Source organism: Erythrolamprus reginae, chromosome 2 (assembly GCF_031021105.1).
Source record: "Erythrolamprus reginae isolate rEryReg1 chromosome 2, rEryReg1.hap1, whole genome shotgun sequence".
Taxonomy (NCBI): domain Eukaryota; kingdom Metazoa; phylum Chordata; class Lepidosauria; order Squamata; family Dipsadidae; genus Erythrolamprus; species Erythrolamprus reginae.
This window is the reverse complement of record NC_091951.1, coordinates 10,061,318-10,088,379: the sequence shown is the minus strand read 5'-3', so window position 1 is coordinate 10,088,379 and position 27,062 is coordinate 10,061,318. Positions and strand designations below refer to the sequence as shown.

Sequence of the window (27,062 nt, the reverse complement as noted above, 5' to 3'; positions counted from 1 at the left end):
CCAGGGACCCCCAGGCTGGGTGCTTCTCTACAGGGTGCTCCCACTGGGGAAAAGCAAACAACCCCTGAGAAGATTCGTTGGGGGTGTTGTCTGCTGAGGACAGAGACCCCTGACCGTCTGATCCTCTTCAGTCTTCTGCATCTGAAACACAAAGAAAAGGATTAAAATGGTAACAACATTTTATTTTACTATTTTTACTATTTTAAAGTACTTAAACTGTTAAGCCACAACTCAGTATGTCTCTACTCTGAGACTGAGTTTTTAAAACTGGCTCATGGGGAGAGCAGAGGGGGCGGTGCTCAATTAATATGTAAATTTTTAACTCAGTCTCTACCAATAGGATTGGAGTATTACCCATGTTGGACTCTCCTTCCAGATGCAATGGAGAACATACAGGACTCTGCTTCGTTTGGAAAGATGGTGGACCACTTGGTGGACAGCTAAAGCAGCCAGGCATATCTGCTGGCAGGTGGATGTCCAGCAGCTCTTTACCCTGGTCCCATTTGCTTGTCTCACAACATCAGTCATGGAGTCTTCTCCAAGAGACAGAATCTAAACCTCTCCAGGAAAGAAGTGACTCCTCCAGAGGACCATTTCATCTTGGTTCTAGATTACTCTTGGTGAGATCAAGGCCATTGAATCCAAAAGGTGCGATTTTCCTTAAATTAGTGTGAAGTGTGTATTGTGAGTTTCTTGGGGTGTTAATAGAATAGAATAGAATTTTATTGGCCAAGTGTGATTGGACACACAAGGAATTTGTCTTGGTGCATATGCTCTCAGCGTACATAAAATAAAATATACATTTGTCAAAAATCATGTGGTACGACACTTAATGATTGTCATAGGGGTCAAATAACCAATGAAGAAGCAATATTAATAAAAATCTTAGGATATAAGCAACAAGTTACAGTCATACAATCAACATGGGAGGAAATGGGTGATAGGAATGATGAGAAAAACTAGTAGAATAGAAGTGCAGATTTAGTAGAAAGTCTGACAGTGTTGAGGGAATTATTTGTTTAGTAGAGTGATGGCATTCGGAAAAAAACTGTTCTTGTGTCTAGTTATCTTGGTGTGCAGTGCTCTGTAGTGACGTTTTGAGGGTAGGGGTTGAAACAATTTGTGTCCAGGATGTGAGGGGTCAGTAAATATTTTCCCCGCCCTCTTTTTGACTCATGCAGTATACAGGTCGTCAATGGAAGGCAGGTTGGCAGCAACAGGTAGAGTGCTGTACTGCAGGCCACTGAAGCTGACTGTAGATCTGAAGGTCAGCAGTTCAAATCTCATCACCGGCTCAAGGTTGACTCAGCCTTCCATCCTTCCGAGGTGGGTAAAATGAGGACCCCGATTGTGGGAACAATAGGCTGGCTCTGTTAAAAAGTACTATTGCTAACATGTTGTAAGCCGCCCTGAGTCTAAGGAGAAGGGTGGCATAAAAATTGAATGAATGAATGAATTAATGAATGAATGAATGAATGAATGAATGAATGAATGAATGAATAAATAAATAAATAGCTTTTTCTGCAGTTCTGATTGTCCTTTGAAGTCTGTGTCGGTCCTGTTGGGATGAAGGGGCAGCAAAGTCCAGGCTGAATAAGCAAGTTGCAGAATCCATGACCATGTGGAAAATAATTAACTTGATATACAACATGAAGAAAACCTATTGCTAACTTCCATATAAGGAAATATATGCCTTACTCTCATTCCTTTGCTAATCATCAGTAAACCAGGAAATGGAGCTTCCGTTAATTATCTATAGGGAAGTCACGAGAGATTGCCTTATATGGTGCATGAGTGAATGGTAGTAGGGGGATGGCTTAATGTATGTGGCTTTCGCAAATTGGTTATTCTATACCACATGTCAGGAAAAGTGAAATACAATAAAAGGAGCGATCTTGATTTAACAGAGGTCGTCTCATCGAGAAAACTTTCTCTGTCGCTTCATTCTGATGTGGCAATCATGGCATTCTGTGCCTCCCTAGAGGTCGACCCACTGGGGGAGGGCAGTTTGCCTTCACACCACCTTCCTCAGTTCCTTTTGTCACCCTTCTATTGCACCTGGGGTTCTATATTTCTCCACTCCTATCTCCCTCATTTTGCTCTCTCCCTTCCCCCCACTCTCAAGAGCAGCATCAGTAGCAAAATCTGACAAATTCAAGAGGAGAGAAAAGGGTGGGGATGGGGGAGGTTTCCTGGATTTCTTTCCTTTCTAAGACAGTTGGCTGTTGGAAGTTGCTAAACCTTTTCCTTCATCAGAGGTAGTCGTGCTCTGAGTACTTTTCAGAATGCATACAGGCCCAGTTATTATCTTCTAGGCCATGATAGCTGATTATGTTTTGACCTATTTTTGTCCAGGGTTTTCACGTCCCCAGCCCATGACAGAGACCTTTCTGTTCCTTTCTCGCCTGCGAACTGTTGGCACAGACTCTTCAACAAACTCCTGTTCACAGGTTGTCTCATCCTGTAAAGAGAGAAAATGAAAATATCAAAGCCACAGATGTGGACTGGCAAAGTACAGTGCTACCTCGTCTTATAAACTTAATTCGTTCCATGACCAGGTTCGTAAGATGAAAAGTTTGTAAGGCGAAGCAATTTTCCCCATAGGAATCAATGTAAAAGCAAATAATGCATGCAACCCCATCCCAAAAGTCACCCCTTTTGCCTTGCGCCGCTGGGAATCCCCACCTCCAGATTTCCGTTGCCTGCCAAAGCACGGGGATTCCCCTGAGGCTCCCCTCGCTGGGATTCAAAGCAGCGCTGGCAAAAATGAAGGGATTTTCCGAGGCGAAGATTCCCAGTGAGGGGAGGCTCAGGGCAATCCCAGCGCTTCAGCTGATAATGGAAGTCCGGAGATGGGGCATCCCAGCAACGGCAGCTCAGGTTCGTAAGATGAAAATAGTTCAGAAGAAGAAGCAAAAAAATCTTAAGCACCAGGTTCGTACCACAAAAAGTTCTTATGAAGGGTGGTATCACTGTATTTTTTTTTCTCCTCCAATTAGAATCATAAGGTTGGAAAGGTACCTTGGAGGTCTTCAACCTCCAGCTCAAGGGCAGAGTCCTTATTAGCTCTCAGTCATCCTCACCTCAACCCTGACAGGGATGAAGGCAAGCAACCAAAGAGGTTTGATATAAACAGCTCCATGATGCATCCTCACTTCTCCCACAAGGTGTTTTGCTCTCTTTTTTTCTTCTTCTTTCCTTTTTCTTCCTTTTTCTTTCTTTTTTCTTTTTCTTTCCCTTGTGTCTTTCTTTTATTTTTTATTTTTCTTTTCTTTCTCTGTACCTATCATGTTCCATCATCTATCTTCTATCATCCATTTTCACCTATCAGATTCTGACAACTATCATCTTTTTATTTATCATCCATCTCTCTGTCCACATATCAACTACCTATCCATCCATCTCTATCATTCTATTTATCATCCATCTATCTACCTATCATCCATTATCTGAGTACCTATCGTCTATTTCAGAGATCGTGATGGCTATTGCCTCTTCATGTGTGTGTGTGTAATCAATGTTGCTTCCTAAGTGGACAGTTTGATTTCACAGAAGTTTGATTTACTTGGAGTTATATTGTATTGTTTAAATTTTCCCTTTATTTTTTTGAGCAGTATATATACACACACTCAAACATCCAGGGTAACACCACACATACATTACAAAACAGCTGACCAGTCTGCAGGCATCAACTGCAACAACTACTTATGATGTCATCCCTAATCTGCAAACATCAACTGCATCAATTACTCAAATGTTACCCCACCAACTAATCAGGATGTTTCAACACAGCCAACCAATCTGCTTACAGTAGCTGAGCCAGCACTCCACACATACCACCAGTATTTATAGAGAGATGGTAGCTCAGATCACGCTTTGTTTGCCTGAACACAAAACCAAAAGCACCAGCCTGAAGATGACGAGTGGGATCTCGTTGGAATGTTGACAAGATTCTATCAAACTTACATGGGAAAAGACCCAAATATGCCAAGACCTACATACCTATACCTGTGAAAATCTATGAAAATGTGTGTGTGTGTGTGTGTGTGTGTGTTGAATCAGCTTGGTGTACCTAAATATGGGAGGGAGCACACAACTTCCTTTTTGCATATTGCAATATACAAGACAGATAAATTGTTTATAGCCGACAAACTATATCTACCATTTATTCATCATCCATCCAACTCTATCTATCTATCTATCTATCTATCTATCTATCTATCTATCTATCTATCTATCCATCCATCCATCCATCCATCCATCCATCCATCCATCCATCTTTATTTTTATTTATTGTTAGAGTTGAAAGGGACCATGCAGGTCATCAAGTCCAACCCCCTGCCCGAACAGGAATCCTAAAGCACCCCAGCCAAGTGGCAGTCCAATCTCCTCTTGAAAGTGTCACTAACTAACTAACTAACTAACTAACTAACTAACTATCTATCTATCTATCTATCTATCTATCTATCTATCTATCTATCTATCTATCTATCTATCATCTATCTGGCATCCAACTCATGAAGTTTATTTCTGCGACCTATGATCTCCAGGATCTGGTTCTCAAGAAAAGTCACCAGGATCATTTTTTGTAGAAGCCCGCTCCCATTCTTTGTTCTTCCACCCTCCCATTCCTTCTCTCCTGGCTTTCCAGTCCTTATTGGACAGAAACCCCCCATTTCTCCAGGGTGATTCCTGCTCCTGTTCTTGGCTCCTTCCCCACCACATTCTCCTCCTTCAGAGCTGATGGGTTCAAGAGCTGAGCTGGATCTTCCCTGCAGAGCAGCCAATCAAAAGGTCTCCAGCAGGAGGGGCTGAGTCGCAGTGAAGTCCCAAGCAACTCACAATTCAAGGGTCTTCATGATTACCTTGAAAGCCTTAGAAAGACTTTGGGGATGAAAGTTCCCCCACCCAACACCTCAGTGGCCTTGGTGCTAAGTGCTTGGGTACTTCCCAAGCCCAGAGTTTTGCATCTTACAGAAGGCCCAGATGGGAGGAGATGGGGCTGACATCATGGTGATACAATTCCATGGCCCCCTGCATGCGCAAATGACCCTCCCCACTGCTCTTGGTATGTGATGCCTGTTTTTCGCTCTCCCCAGGCTTCAGAGCCTTTCCAGGAGCCTGAGGAGGGTGAAAATGGCCTCCCCACTGGGAGTCCTCTGGAGGCCAGAAATGGCCTCTTTCAAGTTGGGAAACGGGCCATTCTGGCCTCCAGAGAACCTCCAGGTTGGTGGAGAAGGCTGTTTTTGTCGCGCTGGAAATTGCCAGCCCCCAACGACATTGAGAAACATCCAGTAGTTAGAGAGTTAATTCTGTCTAGTAAGGTAGCTCCTCCTGTGTGATGTAACCTGTTTGCTCACATCCTGTCTCTTCTTGAAGAAGAAGGGCTGTCCTTAGTTAGGAGACATCTTTTCTCCATACATCCTTAGCCAGAGGATGTGCTTTTTATGTCTCTTCAGACTTTTATTGTTTTTATACTTTTATAATAAAAACTAATTGTTCATTCGAACATGATTTGTCTGTACTTCAATATCCATCACCTCCGGAAGCTCCCGGCTCACTCCTCACGGGCTGAGCGCCTTGTCTAAGGTAAGGGGGTCATTCCATCCCGACATGGTAGCCGAACACGGTTCTTATTGAAGTTATAGACCCCGCTTACACCCCGTAAGCTTCCTAGGAATTTTTCCCGAATGCCAGCGAAAAAGAAACGTAATCCTCTCACGCAATCCTACGTGGATTCCCTCACGAGTGACCAGTTGGCCCAACTCAAGGAGACAATTCGTGTAACCGATTGTAAAAGGAATCCTACAATGTCTTTGCACGGTGAGAAGGAAGTTCTTCCAGCTGACGCCTGCACTCAACAAACCGTAAGTGAATCTTACTTCATTGATGATGTAGAAACCAGGGAAAAGGATTGTAAATCTACCCAGGGTGAGCCCTCCGGCAGTATTTCCATTAATCCTAGCGAAGATGAGGAGGAAGAAACTTTAACTCTGTTCCCCTCGCAATCATCCGGCACGCACGTTAAGGCACAAGCCAAGACAAGGCACCTAGATGATTTCAGCTCTCTCGCTTCTGCTAATATAAAAGGAACTTCCCTAAACTTGCAGACAATAGAGCAGCTCATTGAGAAGGATGAGAAGGAGATACATTCTTTGGAATCAGTCTGTCTCCGCTTTGATAACATTCCTACAATGAAAAATGTAGAGCAGCAAGAAATCTATTTCAGTTATTTAAAAAAGGCTGATGATGCCAGGACTGAATTACGATCTCTGAAAAAACTTCAGCTTAAACTTATTACAGAAAAGATGGAGGTTATGTCCATGAGAGGTAGTTCACGTGCTCATTCTCCACAGGGAGAGATAGAAGGAATCCATTCCTCCCACTCACCCCAAGATACGCATGAGCACATCGTAAATCCTCCCGTGGTCACACACTTTTTTCCGCCAAGCTCTAACATAGAACACATTCCTTTCAAAGAAGGGAGGGCTACTCAGCCCGAAGATAAAAAAATGGTCCCTTTGCAGTTTGAAGCTGTTGCAAGCCGAGAAAGGGGGAGGCTTTCCCCCACTGCTACAAGTTACGCAGCAGCGGCCACTAGTGGATGGAATGCGCCACAGGCACAGTTAATTCCTGAAACAAATGCATTTGAAGTGAAGCCTAATGAACTTAGACTTTCCCTCACAGCTAAGATGCAAAGGCAATCGGTCCCTCATGTTCCAGATTCTTCTGTTTCATCGCAGAGACCTCCAGTTTTTATTCCACAGATGCCTGTAAAACTTCCCCAGATGGGACAGCCACAAGGTTTGCCAGGAGGAGTTGGGGCTCAACCCCAGCAACTCCAAGCGGTCCAGCTGACTGCATCAACAAGGCATGCCATCACCTCTCCTACACTGAAAGGTGAGTTTGTGCTGTTACCAAATCAACTGGATTTTAAAGTATGGCTTTGCAGGATAGGACTGATCTTTATACTCATGTCTATAGACTCTGATGTTTTGTTCAACCCATGTACTCCTGAATGGAAGAAGGTTGTTGACAGATTCAGCAGATATCCACTGCCTTTTAAATCTACTCAGAGACTCTGTAACATGCTAACTGAAGAAGCAGAGTTGCTGAACACTGGCCTTAGACCTATGTCAGCAGCATTTAAATCTAACTTGGCCAAGGGCGGTCAGCAGAAAACAAGTACTCCAAAGTACTCACGCCAGAAACCTTTTAAGAAGGATGACACTCGCAAATCTCCTGATGTGCAAAGTGTGAAGTCTGGCGAGACTGATCATCCACCTTATCCAACCCAGCCTAAAGGCGCACACAAGAAAGGATCCAGAGGAAAGAGTTCTGGAGCTGCAAAGTCAACTCCCAAAGACTCCAAAGATGAGAAACCTACTTATGTTGGTACCATCCACCTCAGCATTGTTCCTGACAAGAGTCCACTCTACGACATTCGTGAGTTATGGACCCTAGACAGCGGAGCAGCGGCACACATCGCGTACCGGAAGGAATCCTTCAGTGAGCTACACCCGACAGATGTCAAAGAAGTGTTTGGAGTTGGTGATCTACGTTCCAAGGTGGAAGGAAAAGGAAAAGTCTTCGTCAAAGAACTGGACTCCCTTATCTCAAATGTTTTCTACGTTCCAACTGCCAAGAACAACATCCTTAGTGGATATTGCCTGAGAGAAGAATTGAAGGTTGTAATAAACTATGAACTTGTTGACACCAACATTATCAAGGATGGCAAACTTCTTGCTACTGCCATCCCCATCAAAGGTGTCTTTTATTTGCAACCCAAACCTGCCAGCAAAGGTAGTGTAAGTATAAGCGTTCCAAAGGGCGTATGCACAGGTCCAGAGAGAAACCCTGGTGCCACCGCTAGTTCAAAGGTTCCTAAAACCAATGAAACCCCTGAGGTTCCTAATGCTGTTAAAAATGTTAAACATATGTTAACAAACAAATCTTTTCATTCCAGGTGCATTCACAGATGGCATCGTCGCTTGGGGCATGCTTCTTACCCCGTTTTAGCAAAGATGTCTGAACATGTTGATGGTTTCACAATTGATGGGGCTTGCAAGGTTTACCTAGATTGTAAAATTTGTAATTCTGCAAAATCCCGGCACTCCCCGGTTCCTAAAATTGCTGTCCGGCTGTGTACACGCATCTTTGAATTGGTCCATACCGACGTTGTCGGTCCATTTCGGCCTACTGTTGGTAAACGTAAGTACTTCTTAACTGTAGTTGACAGTTACTCACGATATGGCTATGTTTTTCTTTTAAAACAAAAATCAGAGGCGTTTGAGGCTTTTAAAGGCTTTGCTGCAGAGATACTTACCCAACACGACGTCTGGATCAAGCGGATTCAAAGTGATCGTGGAGGCGAATTTATGTCGTAACAGTTCCAAGGATGGATGGCCAGGAATGGAATCCGCCAGCAGACCTCATCACCTGGGACGCCACAGCAAAATGGTGTGTGCGAACGCAGGAACGGCATTCTACAGACAATGTTTCGCTGTCTCATTGAGGATGCAAACGTGCACTTTTCATACTGGGGCGAAGCATTAAGGTATGCTAATTACATTGTTAACAGAACATGGAGTAGCGTCATTCAAGACACTCCTTATTACTTGCTCTATGGCAAGAAACCTGACATTCAAAACATTTACATTTTTGGTTGTTATGCCACTGTTAACATTCCAGTTGAACAGAGAAGAAAAGGAGGTCCTGTGTCAGAAAGAATGAGATTCATCGGCTTTGATGAAGTCTCCAAGTACCACAAATTTGCTGACTCTCATCACAGAGTTTACATTTCTAATTCAGCCAAATTTGAGGAAGACACAAATTGGTCCAGTATACATAGTAATGATACTTCAGTTTATTTTCCTAAGGAAAGTGTGCAGAGTCCTGATGCCCAGGGATCTGTGCCAGATATTCCTGATGTTCCAGATGATGAACAGCCTTCGACAGTTGCCGAGGAAACCTCTGGTGATGAACTTGAAGGCGGAGATGATGATGAAGGATGGACCAGCGTTCCCAGACGTTCCAAGAGAACTACCAAAGGAACTCCTCCAAAGAGATTTGCACAGCAAGTATCTGACTCTCCTTATCTTTTCATGTGTAACAATCTTACACTTCCACCTGATCATTTTCACCAGATCAAACTTTTGCCTGACTCTGAACAAGAAAAATGGCATGAGGCTATGGAACACGAACTGGACTGTTTAAAGAAACTTAATGTGTTCCAGAAGGTGGAGCCTCCTAACAAGAAGAAAGTCATTGGCACACGCTGGGTGTATAAAGTCAAACAAAAGCCTAATGAGGAAAAGCTGTATAAAGCTAGACTCGTAGCTCAAGGATTCTCTCAAGTTTATCCAGAAGACTACACTGACACATACTCACCCACAGTCAGAAATGAAAGTGTCAAGATTGCCCTAATCACTGCTGTTGCTTTGGGTTTAGAGGTTTTTCAGTTCGATGTAGAGACTGCCTATTTGAACGCTGATCTGGATGAAGAGATCTACGTCAAGGGTGCTCCTGGATTCCAGAACCGAGAAGGAGAGGTTTGGTCTCTGAGCAAGTCTTTATACGGCCTCAAGCAGAGCGCCCTCTGCTGGTACAAATTATTATCCCAAAAGCTAAATTCAATGGGCTTTATTAAGTCCGAATCTGATGGATGCGTGTTCACAAAAGGGCAAGGTAAGACTTATGAAATTGTTCTTGTTTATGTTGATGATATTGTTTATGTGGGTCTCAATGAAAGCACTAGTCAAACTTTTGCTAAGGGCCTTGAGAAACATTTCACCTTGAAAAGCCTAGGGCATATCAATGATTATCTAGGTGTTCAGTTTGAGAAAACTGAGAAGGGGTTCTCTCTTTCACAAGAAAGTAAGGTTGACCAGCTTTTGCAAAATTGTAACATGTCTGATGCGCATACTTGTCGTTCTCCTATGCAAACTGACTTTTACAGGTTAACCCGAGAAGAGTATCCTGATTTTGAGAACAAAACATTGTACCGGTCAGTGATTGGATCGCTATTGTACATCAGCAGCTGGACGAGACCTGACATTTCACTGAGTGTGAATCTACTGTCCAGATACGTTGGAAAGGCTACCACGTTTCATTGGTCTTGCATAAAGAAGCTGCTCAAATACATGAAGCTCACGAAAGGCAAGAAGCTGTACCTTGAGCCAGATCATGTTGGGTACCCTGAAGTGATTTGTTATGCTGATGCTGACTGGGCAAGTGACACAGAAACACGAAAAAGTACTTCTGGTTATATCATGTTTTTAAATGGTTGTCCTTTCTTTTGGAAAGTTAGGCAGCAGAAGTTTATTTCTTGCTCTTCAACTGAATCTGAATATGCATGTGTTTCTGATTGCTGTAATGCATTAATGTCTCTTTTTCCTCTCATTGATAGTATTTGGAAAGGTCCTATGACACCAATTGTTATTATGGAGGATAATATTTCAGTTGCATTCATTGCTGAAGCTGAATTTGTTGGAGCTCGTTCACGGCACATTCACATCCGGTATCAAAATATCCGAGAGAAGGTGAAAGATGGTTTCGTGAAATTTCAGTATGTGGCTACTACTGAGCAGATCGCTGACTTGCTGAATAAGCCATTGCCAGCTGATCAACATGAATACCTCACCAACAAAATGTGCCTTAAGTGAATTGATGTCTTGATGTCCTGATGTCCCTCTTGTCTCTGATGACTGACAAAGAAGGGGTGTCGCGCTGGAAATTGCCAGCCCCCAACGACATTGAGAAACATCCAGTAGTTAGAGAGTTAATTCTGTCTAGTAAGGTAGCTCCTCCTGTGTGATGTAACCTGTTTGCTCACATCCTGTCTCTTCTTGAAGAAGAAGGGCTGTCCTTAGTTAGGAGACATCTTTTCTCCATACATCCTTAGCCAGAGGATGTGCTTTTTATGTCTCTTCAGACTTTTATTGTTTTTATACTTTTATAATAAAAACTAATTGTTCATTCGAACATGATTTGTCTGTACTTCAATATCCATCACCTCCGGAAGCTCCCGGCTCACTCCTCACGGGCTGAGCGCCTTGTCTAAGGTAAGGGGGTCATTCCATCCCGACAGTTTTTGCTGTGCCCAGGCTCCTGGAAAGGCTCTGGAGCTTGAGGAGAGCAAAAAATGGGCCTTCCCCACCTCCTCCATTGGCTGAAAACAGGCTGTTTCCGGACTCCCAGTGGGCCTAGAAGGTCCCAAAATCAGCTGTGCATGTCAGATCTGAACTTACTGGTATCTCCCCACCAATATGGTTCCATGTGCCACATGTGGCACACTTTCCACAGGTCCGCCAACATAGGTCTATCCCATTTAGTTTTATTTCTACTCCAAAGTCCGATTTCAACCTAGCTAGTTCTAAGAAGAAACCATGGCTGGTTGTAGAAAGCTAAGCTGGTCTGACTAGTTTGGCATTTGCACCCAAGGAAGACAAATCACAAACGAGTCAAAAGGCCCATTTTGAAAAAAGAAATGGCAAAGCACTTCCACACTGTTGCTGAGAATATTATGTGGGTGTGAATGGAGAAGAAACAATGGATGGAAACTAACCAAACAGAGAAGCAGTCTAGAACCAAGGAGAAACTTTCTAACTAGTGGAAGTGTATAGATATAGAAACAAGGTCAGCCAATGGGAGCTGACTGGTAACTGAAACAGTTTTGGAGCCTGGTTTCAGTTAAGCTGCGTTCAGCTCTGTGCTAAAACTGATCTAGTCTGTCTGTTGAATTGAAACTGGAATTCTTCTCTGCTCTACTCTGGCAGTATTTGTACTTAATTACAATCTCTCCGCTCTACCACATTGGAAGAACCACTCTTGGTATTGTTTTTATGTCCTGAGTGTTGTTATGTATATAAAGAGAAGTTAATGAATATCAGTTATCTGAGTATGCTTTTTAGATTTAAATTGCTGCAACAAGCTCTGACAGCTTCCTCCCAGACAAGAGGAAAGTGTAACCTTCTGAGATTTAGAGGAAATGGGGAAAGAAATACCTGCATCGTGTTCTTCTTCCTTTCTGACTCCTCTTCCAAATGTTGTAAATGGGGAAGGGTCTTGTAGAGAACATGGGGGAAACTCTCAGGAAGGCTCTGCCAGCCACAACAGCTCAGTCAACACAGAAAGACACAGGGATGTGGGGGAGAGAGTCAGTGGACGTGTTTGTTTCACTTACAAAGAATCCCGGCTCCCAAGATAAAGACAGCCACACCTCCCAGAGAAATCCACAATGTGGTAGCTAAAGAAGGAGAAACATGGTTCTGATTAGAGAGATACTGAGATCCCTAAAGTAGATGCTGAGCAGTGGAAGACATTCCCAACCTGCACTGCCCTCCAAAAGGTGCCCCCACCTGAAGGAAGCCTTCCCTCTCCTCCAAGGCTGCAGAGGGGAGAGAGAATGGCCCTGAAGGGCAGAAGGAAGAACTACAACCAATCATCTCTTGTATCATCATTTTTTTAATAACCTTTGCTGTTAGGTTATCACTTCCAATACCCCTGAAAGAAATCACTTCTTACATACCACTAAATACAGGACTGTATTTTCTTCTCTGCACCAGAAAACCTGAAATGATGCGGCAGAAAATTCCTCTCCCCCACCCTTGAACTATTGATGTAACATTTACTAATAATGGTGTATATCATTTGGACTGTTTGCTGGGAGGCAGAATTTTTTTCCTTTGATATACCCCAAAGCTAAGGTGCAGCTCCAGTGCACCTTATACTCCCCAAAAATATGTTATTTTATAAACACAATATTGTTGTGTTGAAATAACATAGTATCAAAAGAGAGGTTTTGATTGAGGTTGTCTAGATCAGTGATTTTCAACCTTTTTTGAGCAGCGGCACATTTTTTACATTTACAAAATCCTGGGGCACACCACCAACCAAAATGACACATAATAAATAAATCTAATAAATAAATCTAATAAATAAACAAACAAACAAACAAACACACACACACACACACACACATACATACATACACACATAACCCCCTCATATATACAATCCCATGTAATATCCCCTTATAAATACCTGTACAGTCAATCATCAATCATCCCTCCTCAAATTTATACCACTGTCTCATTTCTGGGTACTTCTCCTGTCTTTCCCCCTTTTTGTCTCTCATTCCTTCTCCCATCCCTGTCTCTCTCCCCCCCCCCTTATGTGTGTGTGTGTATGCACACTGGAACCATTTCCAAAACCAGTTGAGGGCTGGGTTTTTTCCCCTTTTATTCTTTTCAAAAACAGGTGTGGGTTGGGGGGGGTTCTTATTATTTGGGTGCTTTTTACCATATGCTTTAAGAATCACCTCTCTCTCTCTCTTTTGTTTCTCTCTCCTCTCATTCTCTGCCTCAATCATTTTCTCATTTCTCCTTTTTTCTCCCCTTTTTGTTCTCATTTCTCTCTCTCCTTTCCTCTCCCTATCTGTCTCTCTTGCTTTCTCTCTCTCTTGCTATCTCTTTCTCTCTCTCTCTCTCTCATTCTCTCTCTTATTTTCTTTCTCTCTCTCTTGTTCTTTCTCTCTCTCATGCTTTCTCTCTGTTGCTCTCTCTTGTTCTCTATTTTCTCTCTCTCTCTCATGCTTTCTCTCTCTTGTTCTTTCTCTCTCTCTCTCTCTCTCTCTCTGTTGCTCCCTCGTTCTCTCTTATTTTCTTTCTCTCTCTCTCTTGTTCTCTCTCTCTTGTTCTCTCTCTTATTTTCTTTCTCTCTCTCTTGTTCTTTCTCTCTCTCTCATGCTTTCTCTCTCTTGTTCTTTCTCTCTCTCTCATTCTCTCTTCCTTTGTTCTCTGTGGAGGCCGGCGAAGGTTTTCCTTAGTTTGAATGTTCTGAGCAAGCTGGCAGGGGGATGGGAAGCAGCCCCTTTACTGACAGCCCGGGACGGGACTTCCTTTCTCTCTTCTTTTCCTTTTTTTCTTCCTTTCCTTTTTTCTGTTTTTCTTTCTTTCTTTATCTTTCTTTCTTTTTTCTTCCTTCCTTCCTCTCTCTCTGTTCTTTTCTTTCTTTTCTTCCTTTCCTTTCCTTCTACCATCTTCCCTTTCTTTTTTCTTTCTTTCTTTCTTTCTTCTTTCTTTCTTTTTTCTTTCTTTCCTTCCTTCCTTCCTCTCTTCTCCCTCCCCATCTCTCTGTTTCAACGTTTTGTGACAACCAGAAGTGATTTACAAGCCATAAAGCAATGCTTCTGAGGCTGTTGTGATTTCATATCATCGTTGTTAAATGATTAAGTCCCAGACTGCCTGTAAATCATACCAACCATACCCTGCCCTGCACTGTCTTGCCTTTCCTTGCTCTGCCCTGCTGTGGCCTGCTGTGCTTGTGCTCTGCTGCCCTTCCCTACCTCATAACTTTGTCCTCAAATTCCCACTTCCAGCTCCCACCCCCCAGAAAAAAATCATTTCTCCCTGTCACTAAATGCAGGACAATACTTCCTGTTCTCCAGCAACAGGAAGCCGGATGATTGAGAACCATGACTGGATGATTGAGAATCTCTACAGATAAGTCTATATGTCATAATTGCCCAGGTCTCACCTGTTTTCTCCTCACAGGCCAAGGCCAGGGGCTTCTGCAAGCCATCATGCTCCAGGTGACACCGAAAACGGTTCCTCTCCTTGGGGTCGATCTCAGTGCTGATCCAGACATAATAGGTCCCGTCTGAGTTGGGAACCACATTCTTACGGGAGGTTCCATGTTCCCAGTTCTCTCTGTCCCTCTTCCAGGTGGCCTGAATGTCCTTCGGGTAAAAGCCATAGGCCTGGCAGACGAGGACCTCCAGGCTTTCATCCACCACCTTGCGAGTCATCTTCCCCACTGGGGGCTCTGTAAAAAGAGACCACCACCAGAGTTCCTGAGATTTTCTGGTCAAGTAACACTGAAAACTTTACCTGGTCATCCGCTCCCACTGTTCCTTCTGTTCTCTTGAGCTTGTGGGATATTCAATGATGAGGCATCGAAGTGCTTGACATTTATTTTTGAAAGCGATACACAGAATTTTGGGTAAGGTTCTCCAGCCGACCCAAATAATTGTAATGCTCGGGATTTGATTCAGTTTTGACATTGCAAACTGAATGTGTTCAAGTTATTCAGGAAAAGCCTCCTCTTTTGGTTCAGGAATGGGACAACTTGCCACAGACAACTGACTGGCCAACTCAGCGCAGCTAACTAACCATAGCCAACTTACTGCAGCCAACTGACCATGGCCAACTCACCGCAGCTAACTAACCATAGCCAAATGACTATGGCCAACTCGCTGTGGGACAAACTGACAATGGCAAACTGACTGCAGGACAACTTACCATGGCCAACTTGATGCAGCCAACTGACCATGGTCAACTTAATGCAGCCAACTGACCGTGGCCAACTCACTCAGGGACAACTCACCATAGAAACATAGAAGACTGACGGCAGAAAAAAACCTCATGGTCCATCTAGTCTGCCCTTATACTATTTCCTGTATTTTATCTTAGGATGGATATATGCTTATCCCAGGCATTTTTAAATTCGGTTATTGTGGATTTATCTACCACGTCTGCTGGAAAGTTTGTTCCAAGGATCTACTACTCTTTCAGTAAAATAATATTTTCTCATGTTGCTTTTGATCTTTCCCCCAACTAACTTCAGATTGTGTCCCCTTGTTCTTGTGTCCACTTTCCTATTAAAAACATTTCCCTCCTGAACCTTATTTAACCCTTTAACATATTTAAATGTTTTGATCATGTCCCCCCTTTTCCTTCTGTCCTCCAGACTATACAGATTGAGTTCATTAAGTCTTTCCTGATACGTTTTATGCTTACGACCTTCCACCATTCTTGTAGCCCGCATTTGGATCCGTTCAATTTTGTCAATGTCTTTTTTGAGGTGAGGTCTCCAGAACTGAACACAGTATTCCAAATGTGGTCTCACCAGCACTCTATATAAGGGGATCACAATCTCCCTCTTCTTGCTTGTTATACCTCTAGCTATGCAGCCAAGCATCCTACTTGCTTTTCCTACCACCCGACCACTCTGCTCACCCATTTTGAGACTGTCAGAAATCACTACCACTAAATCCTTCTCTTCTGAAGTTTTTGCTAACACAGAACTGCCAATAAAATACTCAGACTGAGGATTCCTTTTCCCCAAGTGCATTATTTTACATTTGGAAACATTAAAATGCAGTTTCCATTGCTTTCACCATTTATCTAGTAAAGCTAAATCATTTACCATATTACAGATGCCTCCAGGAATATCAACCCTATTTCACACTTCAGAATCATCGGCAAATAGGCAAACCTTCCCTACCAAATCTTCCCCTATGTCACTCACAAATATATTAAAAAGAACAGGACCCAGAAGAGACCCTTGTGGCACACCGCTTGTAACCTGTCTTTGTTCAGAATATTCGCCAACAACCCTCTGATATTTATGCTTCAGCTAGCTGCAAATCCACTGAACTATCCAGGAATTAAGTCCAATCTTCACTAACTTATCTATCAGTTCTTTATGTGGAACTTTTAAAATCCATGGGGAAGCCAGATTCATTTAAAGACCGTGTGACTAACTTAACAATGGCAGTGATTCATTTAACCATGGTTACAAGAAAGGTTGTAACCTGGGGCAAAACTTGCCGAACAAATGCCTCCCTTAGCAACAGAAATGTTGGGCTCAATTGTGGTCGTAAGTGGAGGACTACCTGAACTTATGACAGTTGCGCTGTCCTGAGAGTCAAGTGATCACCTTCCCAGCTGGTTTCCCACAAACAAAATGAATGGGGGAAGCCATATTTGTTTAATGATGGCATGGTCCGTGTTCTGCCGGGCTCTCTGGTAGGAGCCTCCCAAAAATTCAAGGGTACAAATTGCAGACACACACACATTTGAACATTCAAAACAATGTTCTTTATCACAAAATTGAAAATAAACTAAGCACTCTTTTTGTATTGCAAAGAGCACTCATCCCAAAACAATCGGGTAGAATTTCCCTTAAGCAGTCATTAAGTACTTAGCTAGCAGCTGTGAAAAAACTTCACACCCCTTCTTCTTCCAACAAAGTCACACACACACACACACACACACACACACACACACACACGTTGCTCTGCTGTGGTTTCAAAGGCATGAAAAATCAACAAAGTCCAGAAAACAGCAATAACACGATTCCTGAAGAATTCCGATCAGATACTCTTTCACAATGGCCAAACCACACGCTGCTATTTATAGCAGCATCCCTAATTACTGGAGCCCCACCCAACCACAGGTGGCCTCATTTTCTCTTGTAATAATCCTTCAGTTGTGATCTCCTATGCATCACTCTACGCATGTGTGGATGTGTCATTAATTCTTGTTCAGAATCCAAGGATGATACAGGTGATTGATCTCCTCCTGAGCTGACTGCCAAATTCCCCTCTTCCCTGTCACTCATGCTTCCTTGGTCAGAGGAGGCTTCATCGGCAGATTCCATCGGGAGCAAAACAGGCCTGCGGCATGTGGATGTCTCCCCCACCTCCACCTGCACATTCCTTGGGGCAGGAGCTGGGCCAGAACTAACCACCACAGTCCGCTTAAAGATGGCACTGATTCGCTTCACAAATGCACCCAAAAGATCATAAAATAGAATAAAACCTGCTTAGTAACTGAAATTTTTGGGACTCAACTGTGGCTGTTGGTCAAGGGCTACCTGTCTAGAGAAGGGGAGATGAGGGAATCAAAAGAAACATTGCAGAATGGCAGGAGGAAGGCATTTGGCCACTCACCTGTCTTCCTCAAAGATTCGTTCCTGTAGGACTTGTACTTGTTCAGCCAATGAATGCAGTCCTCCTCCATGTAGACTCTATTTTCATCGGACCACGTTCGATCCTTCTCCCACTTCTCCTTGACCTCCTGAGCCAGGGGCTGAGCTGCTACCCATCTGAGGGTCTCCTTCTGGAACTTGATGAAGTCTTTCCCATTGTAGCCATAGCGGAAAACGCCATCTTTGCTTCCATCTTCCCGGAGTTGACATCCCCAAATCACCTGCCAGATAGGAAGTCCTGAAAGCGATCCAAAGAGGGGTGGGTGAGAGGGTGCAGGTAGTCCTTGACTTAACAGCAGTTTTCTTGGTGACTGTTAAGTTATAGTAGCACTGAAAAAAGCAACCTGTGTCTCACTTAACATCAGGTTGGGGCTCCATTGCAGGAACTACCTGTACACACAGAGCAAAATGACGGGGAAACCAGGAAATTTCCCCTTTACTCCCGTAGCAACCAATCACAGCTCAGATTCCCTCATGCAATGGGCAGCTCTCTTTAACCAATTAGCTGTACTGGTGGGTTCTTATTGTGCCAGTGTGGCAAGTCCTTCCTCCACTTCCCCCCAGGTGGGTCTGCGTAGGATGTCCTTGAAACCATTCGAAAGAATGCTTTATGGCTGCATCTGTTCCCTTATGAAAATCACCCCTTCCAAATTCCCACGATTCCTTGTCTAAGCCTTCACTGCTCCAGCAACTAAATTTTAAATAATAATGGTAATGAAACAAACTGTTGTAACTCAAGGTCTATCTGTTGTGGCCCGCTGGCCGCCAGCCCCTCCATCAGCTGAATCAGAGGAGGAGGAGGAGGTGTGGGAGTCAGAGTTAGCATCAAGGCAACCTGAGAACTCCAAGGCGGAGAGGGAATGGAACTGTCAGAAGGAAACAGAGGTGGAGCCTGGGCTTCAGATGGAGAGTCAACAGCCCCCACATCTGAAGGTGGTTGATGAGGAAGAGGAGGGACAGCTGAGTCCATTGCCTGATGCATGGAAGCACAGAAGACAGAGGAGAGGAGAGCAGTGGAAATCTGTGGGCTGATCCTTGGACAGAAGAGCCACCATTGTTAGTGAAGCCCTACCCTAGCTTTGGGGATAAAGGGCAGGAGGTGGAGAGGAATAGATGCGGAAGACAACTTATTCATCTCCCCACTGGACGGACTTATTAGCTTGAGGTGAAAGAGAAACTTTCTGGTAGCTGTTCTGTCGGGGTCTCTGGCAGTGTTCCCTGTAAGCTGCGCGCGTGAACACGTGCGCGCCCCTAAATACCCCCCCGCACACCCTTTTCCAGGGGCGCACACTCCCCATCCCCCTGCCAGCCCGGGGGGGGGAGGCGCCGGCAGTAGAAGGAAAGGGAGCCATGGCCGCCCCTGCCTCCCCACCGTGCCTCCAGCCCTCTCGTGCCCCTGGCCTCTCGGTGCTGCCCCCGCCCGCCCGATCCACCCCCTCTCCTCTTCTTCTGCCAGCTGCCCGGGAAATCCCTGTGCCAGCCAGGAAAGCCGGCTTTCCGGGAAAGTAGCGCGCCTTTTAAACATGCTGCTTTCCTGCACCTCTTTCCTGGGGGAGGAAGTGTTCTCCTCCCCCCCACCCAGGAAAGAGTTGCAGCAGGAAAGCAGCGCATTTGAAAAGCGTGCTGCTTTCCCAGCCGGCATAGGGCTTTCCCAGGCAGCTGGCTTGAGCCTTGTGCCGGTCAGCAAAGCTTTGTGCCAGTCAGCAAAAATAGGAAGGAAGAGAGGGGGAGAGAAAGAAGGGAAAGAGAGGGAGGGAAAGAGGAGAGGAAAGAAGGAGGGAGGGAGGGAAGGAAGGGAGAGAAAAGTGAACGAGAGGGAGAGAGAAAGGGAGGAAGAGAGGAAGGAAGGAAGAGATAAATATAAAGGGAGAGGGGGAGAAAGAGAGGGAGAGGGAGGGGAAGGAAGGAAAAGAGAGAGAGAAAGAGAAAAAAGTGGAAGGAAGAAGGAAAGAAAGGAAGGGAGAGAGAGAGAGAAAGAGAGAGAGAGAGAAGTTAGGAAGGAAGAGAGAGAGTGAGAGAGAGCAAGAAAGAAAGAGTGAGAGAGGAGAGAGGAAGAGAGTGAGAGTGAGAGAGAGGAAGAAAGCAAGAGAGAGGAGTGGAAGGAAGAGAGAGAGAAAGAGAAAAATGATAGAATATAGAGGAGAAAAAAAGAGAAATGAGAAAATGATTGAGGCAGAGAATGACAGGAAAGAGAGAAACAGCCCTCACCTGTTTTTATTAATAGTTATGTTTTTGGATTTGCTGGTTGTTTTAGTTTTAATAGTAATAGAGTTTGGTTTCATTTTATTATTAATTTATTATAATAAAAAAGAAGGGATTTATTATATATTTATATTTATATTTGTTTATTTATTTATATATACTTCTATGCTGCCCAGTCCCAAGGGGACTGCCGCTCAGACACTATACTTTTCCGCCCACCCCGAAAAAAAATTAGAGGGAACATTGCTCTCTGGTAGAATCCTCCCGAAAAGTCACAGGCACAAATTTCAGACACACATATGTTTGAAAATTCAAAACAATGTTCTTTATAATGAAAATTCACTTAAACTAAGCCCTCTTTTCGTATAGCAAAGAGCACTCGTCTCCAAACAAACTGGTAATTGGTACAAGTCCCTTATCAGTTCTGAGATACTTAGCTTGCAGCTGTGAGGCAATTCACAGTCCTTCTTCTTTCATAAAGTGAAACACCCTTTGCTCTGCTTTAGTTTCAAAGCGGGAAAAAGCAGCACACCAAGGTCGAAATCAGCAAGGCAGGCACGAAACACAACGATCAGATAATCCTCCACAATGGCCAAACCCACACGCTATTCTTTATAGCAGCCTCACTAATTACCACAGCTCCACCCAACCACAGGTGGCCTCATTTTCTTTGATAATAATCTCTCAGTTGTTGCTGCCTATGCGTTGCTCTCCGCATGCGTGGCTGTATCATTAACTCTTGTTCTGAATCCAAGGAGGAGAGAGATAATTGATCTCCTTCTGAGCTGTCTGCCACACTCTCCTCCCTGTCACTCATGTCTTCTTGGTCAGAGGAGCCTTCATCAGCAGATTCCACCAGAAGCAAAACAGGCCTGTGGCATGTGGATGTCTCCCCCACATCCACAATCCTTGGGGCAGGAGCTGGGCCAGAGCTAACCACAACAGTAGCGCTAATAAAGGAATAATTACTTCAACTACAGAGGGTTTGTTGTTTGGGGAACTGGGTCAAAATACTACCTGTATTCCTCTCCCCAGGCCCTTTTCCCTTCATTAAAGTATCTCAGGCAAGGAGCCTTATCCTTATCTGGTTAGTAGAGTGAACCCCAATCTCTCCTTGCCCTCTTTATCCCTCAGGGGTGGAGGAGCTGCACTGCCTTCACCGTCTAAGTACTTGATAGGCTGGGGTTAAATCATCATTCCTGTTGACTGACAAAGGGCTCCCATTTCCCAAGCTTCAAGCCCTGGCTGTTTTTGTGCCTGCTCGTCCAACAATCTTAGTAGCTGCAAAATTGAATGAATCTTTTAGTGATTCCTGCAATTAGCTCTTTTTCGCTAAGGGCGGAGGGAAGGGGGTGGGTCTGGGTAGTCATGCTTTTGCAGGAAAGGAAGCCTAACTTGGACATCAAATGTAGCACCGCCTCTGCTCACCATCAGTCGGTTGGTTGAGTCTTGACAACTTCTCCAGCTCGCTGTTGAAGACCCAGTCAAGGGACAGAAAGGTGTCCGTCTTCACTTCCTTCATCCAGGACACCAGAGGCTCCACACTCCCATTGAGGCTGTCATAGCGAATGATGGGCTGGTCATTCAGGTAGCCCCTAATGAGGAACAGAGGCTGCTCCTGGCTGGGCTCAAATCGTCGCAGGTAGAAATAATTCAGGGAGTGCGAGCCTGGGAAGGGAGAAGAACAGAATTAGAGGGTCTTTACTGCAGTTCCAGCCCCTCCAAAATTTTATTTATTTTTTAATTTTTATTGAAAACACAAACAATACAAAGAACACAAAAACAACAAGATCAACAAGCCACTCCGAGTCATCAGAGAGGGGCGGCATACAAATCTAATTAATAATAATAATAATAATAATAATAATAATAATAATAATAATAATAATTTAAAAAAATCATATTTACATTTCTGTTTCTACAGTTTCCCCTCTCTTTTACAATTATTCTAATTTCTTTTTCTTTTCAACCCAGCTACAAAGCTTTCCCCATATGGTATGGTGTTCTTTCTCTTGTTTATTCTGTAATTTAAATGTACGTTTGCTTAATTTTGCACAATCTAATATTTTCCTGATAACCATCTCCTCAATTGGTATGTTTTCTTTTTTCCAGTTTTTTTGCGAAAGCCAATCTTGCCACTGTTAAAATGTGTGTTATTAAATAATAATTTGCCTTTTTGTGTTGTCTTCCTAGAAGATAAATTTCTGGATTTAATTCTAATTCATAATTTAAAATTCTTTTTAACCCATTTTAAATGATAGACCAGAATTTTTTTGTTTCTGGGCATGTCCACCAAATACAGTGGTACCTCTACCTAAGAAGGGAACTACTTAAGAACTTTTCTAGATAAGAACCAGGTGTTCAAGATTTTTTTGCCTCTTCTCAAGAACCATTTTCTTCTTAAGAACCCAAGCCCGAAAAAATTTCCCAGGAAATTTGAGAGCTGTACGAAGGCCCGGCCAGTGGAGCTGTTCAATGGCGCTTAAGAAGGCTTTGGCAGTCCAGAGCGAACAAACCATTTTCCTTTCTCTGGACACTTGGAGAGGGAATAAGTCTCTGCCAGCGCCCAGAGAAAAGAAACACTCACTTCAGTGAACGGAGCGTTTTCCTTTCTCTGGGTGTTTGGAAAGGGTATAAACCACTTCGCTCTGGTGACTCCCTCGCACTGCCTCCCATACACCCAGTGCGAGGTTGCCTCCTGGAGCATCTGGGTACAGAAAGGCAAAAGGGGGTGCTTTGCCCCACCTGGATCAACTTGGCTTCAGCCAAACCAAGGAGTCACCACCGTGAAGCAAAGGCACCAGCTACAAAGCGAGCAAGCAAGAGGAGAGGGGAGCCCTTCAGCACTGGAAGGAAGAGGAAGCAGGTAGCAGCAGCCACCGCCTTTTGGTCAAAGGAGAGGGAGGTTCCCACCTGTCGCCCGCCTGGGTTTCTCTCTCTGGTGGGAGGCAGCCTTGCACTGGGTGTATGGGAGGCAGCCTCAGAGTCCCTCTTTTTTTTTTAAGCCTTAAAGTTTTGGACTTTTTGATTCCCTTCACCTTACCTTTTTCCTTCGGCAGCAACTGTCCTCCTCCTCTTCTTTCTCCTCCTCCTCCCACCCAAATTCCGAGCTTTTATTTCTTTCCTAATGGGTTTGCACACATTATTTGCTTTTACATTGATTCCTATGGGAAAAATTGCTTCTACTTACAAACTTTTCTACTTAAGAACCTGGTCACGGAACGAATTAAGTTCTTAACTAGAGGTAACACTGTATTGTAATATGTGCCGTATGCTAGTTTATGTTTCTAACATTTGTTATCAATACTAGGACATTTTAACCAATCTTGCCAGGGCGTAATGCCACTGGTACAGCTTCTTATACAAGTTTTCTTTATATGGTACAGATACTGTGATTTTATAATTAAGTTTCCATAGCCTTTTCCAGTCTTCTAGCTGGATGGTGTAACCATAAGAACATAAGAAGAGCCATGCTGAGTTGGGCCAAAGCCCATCAAGTCCAGCATTCTGTGTCACACAGTGGCCCACCAATTGTCAATGGGGATCTTGAGCAGAAAGGGAAGGCAAGACCCTCCCTTTCCCTTGACCCCCAACAAGTGGTACTCAAGGAAATCCTGCCTGCCTCAACCAACATAGAGGCAGCACTTGGAGATCCGTTTCAATAACCATCTATATGCTTGGAGTCCATGAATCTGTCTAATCCTGCCTTGAAGCTATCAAACCAAAGTTGGTCATCCATGCTATCATGTTTTCTTTTACTGTTTCTTCCATACTTTCATAGTGATAAATTTCCTGTCTGGGCCGGTTAAAATTTTATCTACTACACTGTTGTTGTTTTTTACATATTCCGAATTCAATTAAATCTCTTTTGTATCTACCATACTTTGTATTTGAAAGTTTAATAACCAATCAATCTCCTTCCCTTCATTCTTAAGTTCTTCTTTAGTTTTTAAATGTCCTTCTCCAAAATTTAATGTCCCACAGTAGCCCCCTCCGCTGTAACAAGTGGGTACTTTGTAAGTCATCTAGTCTAATACACTGACACACCCAAAGAGGAGACACTACATCAGTTGTGGGTTCTAACTCACCTAGCTGCCACTTTGCTTTCTCCTGCAATGCGTGGCTGTGCGTGCTTTGCACACCGCCTGAGTGCATCATGTGGGAGCATGCATGCTTTATGGGCAGATGTACACACGCGCAGTGCCAAAAAACAAGCAAACAATGCAAATAAATAAAAAGCCCAAAACCAGATGGTGGCACATGCACAGTGCTGCAAACTTGGCTTGCGCAGAAGACAAAAACCAGCAAAAAATCCCCCCCCCATTTTTTTTTCAAAAAAGAAATAATAATCCAAAAAATAAGATGGCAGCATTCACTGACCGGCACCGTCAGAACCAACTCCATGACATCACCACCAGTTTACTACCGAACTGGTGTGAAGCTGGAGGGACCCACCTCTGCATTACACCATTTCTGACAAATCGCAATCCAGTCTCTTCTTGAAAGTCTCCAGTGATGAAACTCCCACAACTTCCAGAAGACAAGCTGTTCCATTGGTTGCTTGTTCTGACTGTCATAAAGTTCCTCCTTTTTTCTAGGTTATTTTATTTATTTATTTATTTTTATTTATTTAGTCCAATACATAATACACATTGAAGAGAATAGATATGTAGTACTATAACTAAAGAAACGAATAGAAGAAAAGATATAAAAGTATAGGTGAACCTGGAGAGGTCAATCGTGGAATCACTCCTTTGTCAGTTTCCATCCATTATTCCTTGTCTGGCCTTTGTGTGTCTTAGAGAATAGCTTGACCCCTCCCTCTCTGTGGCAGCCCCTCAAATATTGGAAGACTGATATCATGTCTCACCTGGTCCTTCTCTTCATCAGACTAGCCATGTCCATTTCCTGCAACCCTTCATTGTATGTTATGTCCAGTCAACGAATCAGTGGAAGTGATGTGCCAGTGCCTGGAGGCTGTTGGGGCCTGGATGGGTGTCAACAAACTCAAACTCAACCCAGACAAGACGGAGTGGCTGTGGGTTTTGCCTCCCAAGGACAATTCTATCTGTCCGTCCATTACCCTGGGAGGGGAATTATTGACCCCCTCAGATAGGGTCCGCAACTTGGGCGTCCTCCTCGATCCACAGCTCACATTAGAGAAACACCTTTTAGCTGTGGCGAGGGGGGCGTTTGCCCAGGTTCGCCTGGTGCGCCAGTTGCGGCCCTATTTGGATCGGGAGTCATTGCTCACAGTCACTCATGCCCTCATCACCTCGAGGCTCGACTACTGTAACGCTCTCTACATGGGGCTACCTTTGAAAAGTGTTCGGAAACTTCAGATCGTGCAGAATGCAGCTGCGAGAGCAATTATGGGCCTCTCTAAGTATGCCCATATTACTCCAACACTTCGCAGTCTGCATTGGTTGCCGATCAGTTTCCAGTCACAATTCAAAGTGTTGGTTATGACCTATAAAGCCCTTCATGGCATCGGACCAGAATATCTCCTGGACCGCCTTCTGCCGCACAAATCCCAGCGACCGGTTAGGTCCCACAGAGTTGGCCTTCTCCGGGTCCCATCGACTAAACAATGTCGTCTGGTGGGACCCAGGGGAAGAGCCTTCTCTGTGGTGGCTCCGACCCTCTGGAACCAGCTCCCCCCTGAGATTAGGATTGCCCCCACCCTCCTTGCCTTTCGTAAACTCCTTAAAACCCACCTCTCCCGTCAGGCATGGGGGAACTGAAAACATCTCCCCCTTGCCCATGTTGTTTGCTGTCTGATTGATTGTGTGATTGTTTTTTATATATATTGGGATTGTTTTATGAATTTCTCAACTTAAAATTGTAATTGGATTGGTGGGCATTGGATTTGTCACTATGTACTGTTTTTTACTATTGTTGTGAGCCGCCCTGAGTCTGCGGAGAGGGGCGGCATATAAATTCAATAAATCTAATCTAATCTAATCTATAGTCTCCTGTCCCCTAATCCAGTTTTTCCCAACCTTGGCAACTTGAAGATATATGGACTTCAACTCCCAGAATTCCCCAGCCAGCATTCACTGGCTGGGGAATTCTGGGAGTTGAAGTCCAAATACCTTCAAGTTGCCAAGGTTGGGAAACACTGCGCCTAATCATCCTGGTGGCTCTTCTCTGCACTCTTTCTAGAATCCCAACAACTATTTATAAGTGTGATGAGTAAAACTGGGTGCAGTATTCCAGGGGTGGACTTACTAAGGCTTTACCGAGTGATTACATTTCACATTCACTCGCTTTGATAAGAGATACAAAGAAGAGGTGATTAAAAAAATAAATAAATTCAAACTTCCTTAAACGAGGCTCAGCGAAGCGCGAAGGAACGAGTTTGGGACGGAGGGGGAGGAGTGTGTGCGTGTGTGTGCGAGAGAGAGAGAGAGAGACCCAGGCAGGACCCGTCCCCCCTCCCTTTAAACTTTCCTCCTCCACCACCATCTCTTTCTCAATCCTTCCAGGAAGTTGCCAGCTCTGCACGTTCAGTGTTCATTTTCGCTTTCTCTTTTCATGAAAATAGAAACTTAAAAATAAAAAAAAACCTGGGAGTTGAAGCCCACAAGTCTTAAAGTTTGATGATCTAACCGCTTGGAATAGAAAGCCTTAAAAACTTCTCAAAAGAGGCTCAACGAAACGGGAAGGAGTTTGGGAAGGTGACGGAGGGAGACCCAGGAAGATCACATTCCGGCCCCTCCCCGCCCCCCATGCAGTTTACTCTCCCGCCCCACCGCCCGAGGTTCAATCCTTTCGGGAACTCGCCCGTAGCAGCCTCACCCCAACTTTTTAAAAGTTTTTAAAAGACTCTCGGCGAAATTCACGAGAACGGAGGCGGAAGGGAGGGGAGAGACACATAGCCCAGAAAATGCGTCCCCTCCTTCTCCTTCTGCCCACCTAGATACTCACCGCAACAGCTCCCCGGTAAGGAAACCCCCAGCGTCGCCCCCAGGACTAAGAGGCACGCTGGGCATAGCGGCATTTTCTTCTAAAACCATCTGGGCATTGATGCCTTCCAACTGAGATCACTCTCACTCCGGCCCCTCCCACCACTTCCGAACTCC

General features: G+C 44.2%; 1 protein-coding gene across 3 annotated transcripts; it reads right to left on the bottom strand.

Moving 5' to 3' along the window:
* Positions 1 to 701: 701 nt before the first annotated feature.
* On the bottom strand, positions 702 to 27,062 carry LOC139159688 (major histocompatibility complex class I-related gene protein-like). 3 transcript variants are annotated; one of them, XR_011557819.1, is made up of 6 exons: positions 26,908 to 27,046; positions 21,406 to 21,645; positions 17,738 to 18,013; positions 14,539 to 14,826; positions 12,006 to 12,247; positions 702 to 2,461 (listed from the first exon to the last, which is right to left on the bottom strand). XR_011557819.1 is itself a non-coding variant. In XM_070737013.1 (6 exons), coding segments are annotated over exons 1-6 (942 nt in total). In that variant the 5' UTR covers positions 26,981 to 27,062; the 3' UTR covers positions 702 to 2,459. The 3 variants fall into 3 exon arrangements, 2 of the variants coding, with proteins under 2 accessions (XP_070593114.1, XP_070593115.1); XM_070737013.1 differs by having other exon boundaries at positions 12,185 to 12,247; positions 26,908 to 27,062; XM_070737014.1 differs by lacking the exon at positions 12,006 to 12,247 and having other exon boundaries at positions 26,908 to 27,036.